The sequence below is a fragment of the Lampetra fluviatilis genome, chromosome 4 (assembly GCF_964198595.1).
Source record: "Lampetra fluviatilis chromosome 4, kcLamFluv1.1, whole genome shotgun sequence".
In the NCBI taxonomy this organism is placed as follows: domain Eukaryota; kingdom Metazoa; phylum Chordata; class Hyperoartia; order Petromyzontiformes; family Petromyzontidae; genus Lampetra; species Lampetra fluviatilis.
In genome coordinates, this window is record NC_136278.1 from 6,267,053 (window position 1) to 6,278,191 (window position 11,139).

At 45.8% G+C, this 11,139-nt stretch overlaps 1 protein-coding gene across 2 annotated transcripts in view; it reads left to right on the forward strand.

Annotated features, from left to right (window-relative positions):
* Positions 1 to 10,937, forward strand: part of LOC144931523 (RING finger protein 24-like) — a 39,517-nt gene extending 28,580 nt beyond the window's left edge. For both annotated transcript variants that reach the window (XM_078855463.1, XM_078855464.1), the window contains exons 4-6: positions 11 to 52; positions 3,236 to 3,315; positions 8,920 to 10,937. In XM_078855463.1, the coding sequence (XP_078711589.1) occupies positions 11 to 52; positions 3,236 to 3,315; positions 8,920 to 9,229 (432 nt within the window). In that variant the 3' untranslated portion in view covers positions 9,230 to 10,937. The remainder of the gene's footprint in view (positions 1 to 10; positions 53 to 3,235; positions 3,316 to 8,919) is intronic.
* Positions 10,938 to 11,139: the final 202 nt, after the last annotated feature.

Here is an 11,139-nt window from a genome sequence, read left to right on the forward strand (position 1 = left end):
TTTTCAACAGGTCATCAAAAAAGGAAAAGCACGGAACTTTGACTGCTACGAGGTAAATATCACGGTGATGTCTCTGTGCGTTTACAAATTGAACTACGGCGCCAATATTGAGTTTACATCGTGATTTTGGCAAAATCGCTGCCGTCGATTTCCAGCTTACAGTCGAGACGCAAATGCCGTGGTGGGAATGGCTGCGAGCCAAGCGTGCGTCTGATCACCGAGTGTCTGCCCTGGGTGGAGCGAACCTTCGCGGCTCTATTTCTTCAGTGACCCGGCGTAATGCAGTGCAATTTCCCGTCGTTAAATAGCTACACAAGTGATCGTCAATACTGTAGTGTGGATTAGGAAAATTGACTGGGAACTAAACCATATGGCTTCATTCCAACGTATTATTTACGGCATTTGCAGGCACCTTAGCCTTGAAAGAGAAGGCCAGCCCAGCGTCGAAAACATCAAAAACATCGTAAACATGAGGCGGTGTCTGTCAGACGTTTTATGTCTTTAAAATGGACTTGATATGTTCCTCAGAGAGTTGGCCATGATTTTGGCTTTGGTAATAACGTGGGCTCGATGTGCAGTATTGAAAAAAAATCTGTTAACCATCGCCACAAGTTAGCCAAGATGCATGTAACACTTAAACGCAGACCTTCATCAAATAGCACATTGGGGCAGAATACAATATGGAAACGATAGGGACACCCTAGAAAAAAGTAATTGTGCTACCACTCATGGAAAAATGGTTATCAGACTCTCATCCGAACTGTAATTGACCTGCCGAGCCAGTCGTGATGAACGCAAGTGGCTTCAAAGGTGATGAGCGGATAAAAAAAGAGATTCGTTTGATGAACTTGTGAGCCAAAGGATCTCACAGATATGTTAAAGGAGAACAGTGCGTTATTGTCACGTTCCGATACCGCTAAGGGGACAGTGCACTTTGAGACAGCCTATGTAACGTTACGATCTGAACTGTTTGTTTTGGGAGAAGCAACAACTTACCGTTGAGATTTCACTTAGTATTTCTATTCGTCAGCGGGCACCTATGTATAGACAACCAGGCACACAAGGGGCGGGTATGGGGGTGGTGGGGGTTGCGGCGACGTGTTCCGGGAATCGGATTGCATGAGCCGGTAAATTAAACCCGCCTCTAACCAAAATGTTGGCTCCTGCCCCGGTCAGCCGAGTCCACACGAGTGTGTGCGCCAACGGTAATGCCCTTGTGTCGATGCCATTTTTATCCCGATCGGTGCTGCCATCCGCGATCATGTGCTCCGCACGTGATCGCGGATGGAGGATCCCCCTCATGACCACGTGATTCTGGAGAAACAACAGTTTGCGAACTTTGACGTGCGCATTGTGACAAAAATGGTTTCACACGTAGGCTTTCGCGACCAATATTATTCATTGGCCGTGTCGGGTGGTGGAGGGTTACGACACATTTATAAATAACGCGATCTAAACCCAAAAACGTTGATTATGGACAAAAATGGTGTTGTGTAGCTGCCCGGCTCGTAGGGCAGCTTCTTTCGCGCTGCACGGCAAGAAATAAATAAAAAAGACAGGGGATTTTCTTGCGCAAATGAGCATTTATGTGGTGCTTATCTCCCTTTGAAAGCTGTAAGAAAGTCGTGGAAATTCCCTATTGCTATGGTGGTGAGGGGTGGGTGTGGGGGGGTGCAGTAGATCCTGAAATCGGCGAGTGTTAACTTCCCCACAAAACGGATGCTCATTTTATCAACCCCGGAGTGATGATGAGTCGCGTCAACCCCCAACCAGGAGTTGAACTCAGATCCTTCTGATTGCGAGCCGCTCGCGTTCCCCCTGAGCCACCTGGCATGAGCTTGTTTTTGTTTAAACAGGTGAGTACTTGGGAGGCCAGAATAGTCTAATTTGTAAAGCAGAGACCTGGACTTGTGGGCAGAGGTCGCAAACGGGTTTTGATTCCTTACCCGTACCCGGCCACACCAGGGTCGCAAACGGGTACCCGTACCCGTACCCTACCCGTACCCGGCCGGGTATCGGGTAGGGTACGGGTAGGGTACCCGATTGCGACCTCTGGGATGAAGCCATGTTGCAGGCGCGGGTGGGTTGATTCTAGGAACTTGAATTGTGAGAAGAGACAAGACGTTGGGAAATGAGTGACAAACGGTGACTCACCAGTGACTCACGGCCTACCCGTACCCGTACCCGGCCACACCAGGGTCGCAAACGGGTACCCGTACCCGTACCCTACCCGTACCCGGCCGGGTATCGGGTAGGGTACGGGTAGGGTACCAGATTGCGACCTCTGGGATGAAGCCATGTTGCAGGCGTGGGTGGGTTGATTCTAGGAACTTGAATTGTGAAAAGAGACAAGACGTTGGGAAATGAGTGACAAACGGTGACTCACCAGTGACTCACGGCCTACCCGTACCCGTACCTGGCCGCACCAGGGTCGGAAACAGGTACCCGTACCCGTACCCGGCCGGCGTTGGAAGGCCCTCCAGCAGTGGATTAATAAAAATTGCTTTCAGTGTACAATTCAGAGCACTAAACCAAATAAGCAAATTGACACATTTACATTCTTAATATTTTATTAACATCTTATCAACTACAGCCTTTATCAGACCACACAATGGCAGCTTGTGGACATACATGAAAAAACACCATGTCGCCATGCATAATAACGAATTATAGAAACATGTGTACATTTATTATGTATTTTTAAATCTACTGCACTGCATTAAAAATAAATACTCGTGTTGAACCAATGTGAACATGCGTGTTGGACTAACAGATGGTATTTTTTCACATTTACTCTTGCTGCTTGACTTGAGGGCATTCCTAGCCAGAAGCAGAGTTTGACATTGCAATTATGTGTATTTTTTTAAATGTGAAACAGCCTCAAGATACATGTGGCATTATTACTCTTCCACGCAAGCACAATAATTCTGGCCAAGCAATTCATTTAAAACTCACGACTGCAAGCCTTGGCCTCAATAGCCATGCTGGGGCACCTTCCCTTCTCTAACCGCGACTCGGGGGGATAACAAGTTCGGCAGCTTTGCCTCTTCATCCACACGCCAAATCCTGCGAAATTTTGGCTTTGAAAATCGGGCAGTGCTATAAACATTGTGAACCTCTTCCAAAAGTTTAACGTTTGTGCGAAATGGCGCGCGGGAGCAAGTCGGCGGGCGTGTGCCGTACCATGTACTGGTGTTGTGGCCGCGTTGGTAACGTTGACTCTGTGATCGTGCAGACTTGTGCCGTCTGCTTGGAGGACTTCACGCTCAAGGACAAGCTGGGCATTTGTCCGTGCCGGCACGCCTTCCACCGAAAGTAAGTGACCCGGTGACCGGGGGGGAGGGGGCGGGGCATTCTCTGTGTTTTCTTTGGAGTGCCGAGAGTGTGAGCCACGAATATCGTGAGGCAAAACGCCATTTGGGGAGGTGTCCAGGAACAAATTTAATATCCAACACAACAACAACCGCCATTCGCCACTAAGTGGCGGTGTGCAACACACACACACACACGCACATTACATCTATATATTTTTGGTCATTCATGCTGGTTTCATTGTAACACGTGACAATGTACTTTTGGTGGCACAGGGAATTTAATAATTCACCCACTATGAAATAATGAAGTGATATCTTTATATTTGAATGACAACGAGCAGGCAGCTCGGTTGATTTGCTTTCACCGTTAACTCCAAGCCAGGGGCAGGAATTCTACATAGAACAACCACTGCTGACTAACCCACAAAATGGGCCTTACTTTATTGACCCCAGAGGGATTATCGGCTGTCTCCAAACTTTGACTGGAATTTTAACCATCTGTTAGACCTGGGTTTAAACGATTTGAGTAAGTTTCCCATCTTGACTTGAATTCCTAAAATCACATCGACCTTGCGGTTCTCCACATTGCTGGAAATACAAGTGAGCAGCAACATCTTTTTTCAAAAACGAAAATCTGCATGAATGGGACTTTTCTCTAACACACAAATGGGAACACTGCAGGATACTTGCAAAGACATCCACAATTTACCTGTTTTAATTAATGCATGACGCATCGTTAGCGAGCCCCCATTAACACTGGCACAGCGCACATGGACGGCCAACCTCTGAGGACAGCGCCACCCTAGGATGCCATCGTGAATCAGCGCTGGAACTCGCACGCATTGCTGGGTACTCATTTAAGGCCGAGTTAACCTGAGTAGTTGGAAGTTGTGGTATCTACAAGTGTTTCTTTAGCCCAGTGGTTCTTAACCTTTACTGCAGCCTTGCACCCCTTTTGGTTCTCAGTTGTAAAAAAAATTACGTCAATAAATAGATTTCGATTTAAAGCTTTCGTGACTGCAGGGATTTTATTTTTATAAAAATAAAACATAATAAAATAATATAATAATAATTATTTTATTTTATTATGTTTTATTTTTATTATTTTATTACTTCCCTTCTACGTGACTTTACCGAAAGAACCAAGAAGGTCAATAAATAGGTTTGATGAAACAAAGTAGTTGTGCTTACGTACCCATGCTTAATTTGTGTTTGGATGATTTACCTTAAAAAATTATCTGGCCATTTCACGCACCCTCAGAAAGGGCATCTCGCACTCCCCGGGGGTGCGTGCACCCCAGGTTTAAGAAGCACTGGTTTAGCCAAACACTGGCTGTCAAGTAACCTGAACAGCATGCGAGTTTCCTGCGTAATACGAGAGAGACGGATTGTTGCATCACGTGACTATGAGGGATGGTGCTGGCTTGCAGGGGAGGCCCTTGTCTGACAGTGGACAGACGTTGGCTGATGATGATGACGATTATGGTGGTAGCTCTCCGATGTGTTGCTGCGTTGCACCGCGTGTTGGTTCGACGTATTTTTATCCACGTGCTGGGAGATTTTTCAGGAACCAGACAACACGTCAGAGATCTGTGCAGCAAAAGCACGAAAACCTACGCAGTAGTAGCATGATCAGGGCTTAGTATCTTGTGGAATATTTTCTGGCACCCCCCCCCACTCCCCCTCAACCAACCCATAACCCCACAGAGCTCATCTCTGGAGCGCTCTGGTTTAATTTAAACCCTGATTATGATTATTATGATACCTCCGGTGGGGAATGTTGTTCCCACGCGACCAATCCCGCACAGCCTAGACTCCATGGCGAAACCCACATTGTCAGGGCTTGAAACAATAACTCTGGTTAGCGTTTGACCTGTCACTCGTCCCGTATTTAAAACTAAACTAATTTGTGTTATATTTTACCGGGTAAAGCCCACTGAGCTAGAAAGCTCTTTGTCAGAAACGACCTGGCCATGAATGATAGCTCAACACAGTGGCTTATCATGTGGACATGTATAGCAGGCAAACACTCTTCAGCACACGTTTCTGAATGTGGAGGGAAAAACCATAGGGCCCGGATAAAACATCCACGCGACCACGGGGAGAATACGCAAACTCCAAATATACAGGCGTCAGGGGTAGGGATCGAACCCACGCTCTACTGCATACCAGGTGAGGGAGATAACACCTCGCCACCACGGCGCCCCTTCCAAAGGTCCGTTGTTGCTCCCCAACTTAACGAGCATACGGTGCGTGCAGCACAGTGAGTGGGAATGAAAAGGTCACTCGGTGCAAGTGTGCTCATTGGCGTGAGCTCCCGCTGTCAGGCCCGGTACATCTGCTGCTAACTCCGCTTGGCTACAATTTCCAGCGGCAGCAGAAAATCTGTCCGGGCACTAAGCTCACTTAAATGAAAGCGACCAGTGCACCGCTGTGTTAAGTGAGCTTGGCGGATAACGTACAATTTGAAACATTGCTCATTTAAGGGAAAGCGGATCCTGTGTGGCCGTGTATATGAAGCGATTTTCGTTGTGCTACTTGTTAGTCGGGATTAGGCCTGGAGCGGAGATACCACCACCATAAAAGCCAGAGCAATGAGAAGAATAATTTCTCACAATAATAATAATTTAAATTTATGAAGTGCCCTTAAACAATCGATCTCACGGCGCTATGCGTGGAAAGGCAGAAATAGTGTTACATTAGCCAAGCAAAGAAGAAGTAAGAAAGACGCTTTGAAAATAACTAAAGAGAGAAAGCCATTTTAAACAGATACGTTTTTCGTCGTGATTTGAAGATTTGTGTGTGTCTCAGAAGTCCTGACCTCGAATGGCAAGGAGTTCCTGAGTTTAGGTGCTGCAATTGTGAAGGCACCGTCATCCTAAAAGCACGATCAATACCGGAAGAACCACATGTAACTGCACGTCTGGAGTGCTGTATTTTTACGCAACTGACCGATACCAGACCATTTAATGTTCAGGGAAGTTTCCTATATTTTATAAGGCAGCTACCCCAGACATCTACCACGTGCAGAGTGGGGGGTGTATCTCTGGGTGGGGGGGGTGCTCGAGTGATGTGGGCATTTTGGAATTCAAACCGAGGCTGTCTAGAGTGGACGAGAGCCACTGTTTCCTGGGTTTTCAATTTGCGGTATTGTCATAATGAGCGCCATTTATTGAACATGTCTGGCCACCGTGGATGACGAAGCCAACTTGCCCTCTATAGCCAATGCCGCCAGAAGGGCCTCTGCCGGCAGTGGCATGAGCAAGCAAATTACAGACTGCACCTTGACCTTGCACACTATTTGATACCAAAAAAAATTACATACGTACCAAAGCACGTGTACAAGATTAAAATGTACATGATATTTTGTCAAATAGATGCATTTGGAACACAGCGACTACGTTTGACGACCGAATAAGCTCCACGTCCGATCACGAAACAGGCATCATCGGGGAACTGCTGTGAAAACGACGCGTAAATCACGGCACACGACGTCAGCAGTGGCCATTTAATTAGAAACACTTCCGTTTTGGAAAATTGTTGCTCAAATGTATACAAACATATTTCATTCGAATAAGCCGAGCAATTTCCCCTACTTATTCTTAGGTTTTTTCGGTAAAGTCACGTAGGTAAAAACATTAAAATTAATACAAGTTAAATAAAATAAAAATCAGGACGTTTCGGAGGCAACACAAGCTTCTGTCTTCAGGTGGAACCCTCACAGCCACGACAGCTGTATCAAGTAATGACTTTACCGAAAAAACCTAAGAATATGAATCCTTGCAGTCACGAAAGCTTCAAATCTAGAATTTCCCCTACTTGTTCGTGGAACCTCAGTGTTTTGACAGCAGGTTTGAACAAGATGAGATTATGTAATAGCGGTGGCTTCGTCTCATCTCTCCAAATCCACCATCCAAGCAGTGCCTGCTGGGAAGCTGTTTATTCTTCTCTGTTAAGGGGGCAAACTTTTTGTAACCAAGTGCCCCTGCAGATGTTATACTCGCTCGCCTTGCCAATTGCAAAACATACATATTGGCAGAGCAACAATTTTAGCATTCAAGTGCAGAGGAGTATAATAATTCCCATTTCACATTAAACAGCTACCCACTTCAAAGCATTCTTGAATACGAACAGTGTGCCTGATATGTGGGTGAGGAACATGTCTGTCTCCCAGCCAAATAGGAGTGATTAACAGCTGCCAGCTGCTCTATGTGGGTGTTCTATTTTTGGATTCCAGTAACCATATGCTCTTGTTTCATTGTGATAATTTCATAGCCCTTAATACGACTGCAAAGGGAACATCGCACATTAATAATTGTTGGATTTCATCTCATTCCTGCAAGAATAATTTTCCAAACTTTAACCCAATTGTGCTTTTGGCGTCGTGTCTCGTGACGAATGATCTATTTGGAATTTACGCTGCAGCTATGAACCCTTCTTGTGAGAGTGGCCCACAGAAGCAGATGTTACAGAACAAATTCTGAGAACGTTTAAAGGTCTCACTTTTTTAAGAGCTTACAATTTCATAAACACACAAGCCAATAAATGTTGGTGCTTTACTCAACAACACCGAGAGAGACACAACAACTATGTTGTGTGTCTCTCTCTGTGTCTCTGTGTTGGCTCTCTGCTTGTGTGTCTGTCTGTGTCTCTGTGTCTGTGTTTTGTCTCTCTCTCAAATTTAGTTCTACCTGATGACGGTTGCTTGTGTTGCAATCGAAACGTCGTATTCTATTATTTAATTTATTTTCTTTCTACGTGACTTTACCGAAAGAACCAACGAGTCATTTCTGCAGTCACGAAAGCTTCAAATCAAGTTTGTTGATTCACTTTCAGTACGTGGTATACTTTAAAGATAATATTCATATATGTCACAGGTCAAAAATGATATGCTTATCTCTGACTTCGCGAATGCAGGTTAATTCCTGCACGTGCCCGTTGTCACAGATGATTTGGTTGCAAAATAAATAATAAATTTTTCTCGGCCGCACCAATTTTTTTTTTACGAATCGGCGTTTTCAATACACCAGTTTCATCTCTGAGAACGACAAAGTCCGGTTTGTTACGCGACAGACACCGCGTGCACGGTGTGTCCTGTTGCCAGAGGTCTATGGAAATGACTCTCGGAGGCAATCTTTGATGTAACTTTCCAGTGGCCGCTCCGCAATGCTACGGGCATTGCTCGCCGCGAGAGTTCCCAACGTGCTTTTATTCGTCTCGTCATTTGACGCCACCGACACCACAATTGAAATATAACTACTGCGCAGTTTTTTCGCGCTTGTGCTGTACGGCTTTCATATGCGTTTTCTGGTTGTGTCACCACGTATTGTTCGGCACCATGTCGTCCATGTGCTCCTTCAGCTACCGAGACGATATTTTTGCCTTCAGTTCCGGATGCATTATGTTGTCACATGCTGGCAGCTTCTCCCGGAACTCAAGCTCCTGGCAAACAAAACATACCAAAGTAGCTCCCCAGTATGTGACAAAACAATCTCCCAGCCAGCACCTGACAACATATTGTTCCGCGTTAAGAACGTCCTCAGGATGTCATTTTTTTTCTTCACCCGACGCTGAGCCTGACTCATCTCCTCCTCATCCGTCACAGGTGCCTGGTGCGCTGGCTAGAGATCCGCAAGTCGTGCCCCATGTGCATCACGCCCATCCTGCTGCCTGGCTCCAAGGCCATCAGGAGCCAGGGCGAGCCGGCCTCCTTTGAGCCGACGCAGCGCCAGCGGCTGCTGCCATCGGCCGAGTCCGGGGATGCGAGTGACACGAGCGACTCCGGGGACCTTGGCCTCGGCGTGGGCGCCCTGGGGTCACCGAGCTCCTTGGGCTGCCCCGTCGACAGGCAGCAGATCTCGCGAGCGGCGCTCTACGGGGCCGAAGGGCCCAGCGGCGGCTTCTCTGCGGTGTAAATAACAAAAGAAGGGAATCTTTGTTTCGTGACCGCGTGCCGTCGTTTGACGGCGGGGGGCACCTTGGCTCCATTTTTTCCGGGGGTCGTCGCGACGGGCACCGGATGCTGCCGCCACCGACGAAGTTTGGACTTGCGAAGTTTTTAAAAGGGACTGTTGGGGGAGAACGCAAAGTTGGTGCAGGTGGTAGTGGGCCCATCGTCGTGACGGGCCTGCGTTTACCAGTATGGACATTGGAAGAGCCCCGCTTCAGACCATCGCAGGGCGTGCGCAGCGAGCGGTCTGTCGTGTCAACCGCTGTTGCCCGGTTGCGAATGCTGCTGCTGCTGCCGCCTGCAGCCGCTCCCGTCTCACTCGCTATGGGCACACGCTGTCAAGAGCTCACTTTTGCTCAGCATCACATCTGCTTTTTTTTTGCTAATGGTCCGTTTTGTTAAAAAAAGGAGAGTAAAAATTACGAGCCTTTTTTTTTTTGCATTATTTCCACCTTCGCTAAAATTACACAGGCGGGGAAAGGAGACCTGAGTAAAATAACAGATTTCCAGAGGACAAGGCTGTGAAAATGACGATGAATTATAGTGTAAAATACTGCATCATTTATCGACAAATATTAGTATAAGGAACGCTTTGAAACAAAGTTTTGCTGTGAAGGAATAACACCAAAGTTTAAAGCCACGTTAAATGTTGGTGATGTGTGGTTAACGTTACGAGGGCAACGCAGAGGAAATTGTGATAAGGACTTGAACATTATTATTGTAAGTTATTCTGTGTAATACTGTACATTTTTATGATAGTTTTTATTTTTACTTAAATGGCAAGGTAATTATGTGATGTTTATACCTGGTGATGTGCAAGATGTATGATTTTGGAGGTCTACAGAAAGTTAGTTAATATCATTTGGGATCATTGGTACGCTGGCAAAGTTGATCGTGCAAGGAGACCCCTATGGAGAGTAGTTGGTTTGCTCTGCACATATGAATTCACTGCAAACATCACATCTGCAAGACTGGATATGGAATGAACCAATTCTGTTACAGTGGTCGATGTAATTACCACGGTTCACCCTCCACAGGTGCCATTCATTGATGCTCGAGTTGTATTTAATATCCAGTGTTTAGCTCGGAAGCAAAAAGCCAAGAGGCGTATGTTTGACTGAACATATTTCTATTTGGACGTGACAGGTTGGTTTCATGAAATAACATCTATTGAATTGGCCCTGGTTGCTCTTGGACAAAATGGCTGAAACTAAATCCATTTTGGGAATGTATCCCGTTGTTTGGAAATGAAGACCTCTTGTGGGGTTTTCATGAAAAATCTGAACGTGAACAAGGTTGGCCTGTCCGTCGGCCACTTTACAAGCACGCTTCCAAAAAGGCCCCTACAATATTGACCCGCTCCTTTCCGAACCATATTTTCGAGCAGCAGGCAAGGCTGACTTTGACGATCAACATTTCCACCACAAAATAACATCTTCATCCAATTCTTACGGTTCTAAAACACATCAATGTCAGACTTGTAGATTAGCAACACTACCCTGTGCCTGATTGTTTACAACTTGAAATTTATAATTGTAAGTTAAAATGACTACAAATTGCTATTTGATATTTATTGTGAAAGCCTCGTTTTGTTGTTGTTGTAATCATTAATTTATTTTTACAGTTAAGCTTTTAATTTTTTACATAATACAGTGTTATTTTGTTATGTTAAACAGGATTCATTTTTTACTATTGCACGACAATGTAAACGATAGCGCGGCACAGTGCGGGATTTTTTCTGCTTCAAGCGATGGCGAAATGTTTCCCCCTTTTGAGGTTAAATCGTGAAACGCGAGTACAATCGGTTTCTCATCTCAAGTCTGGAAATAAGCCCAATATTTGACACACAATGCCCCTTTTTAAGCTACATCAGGT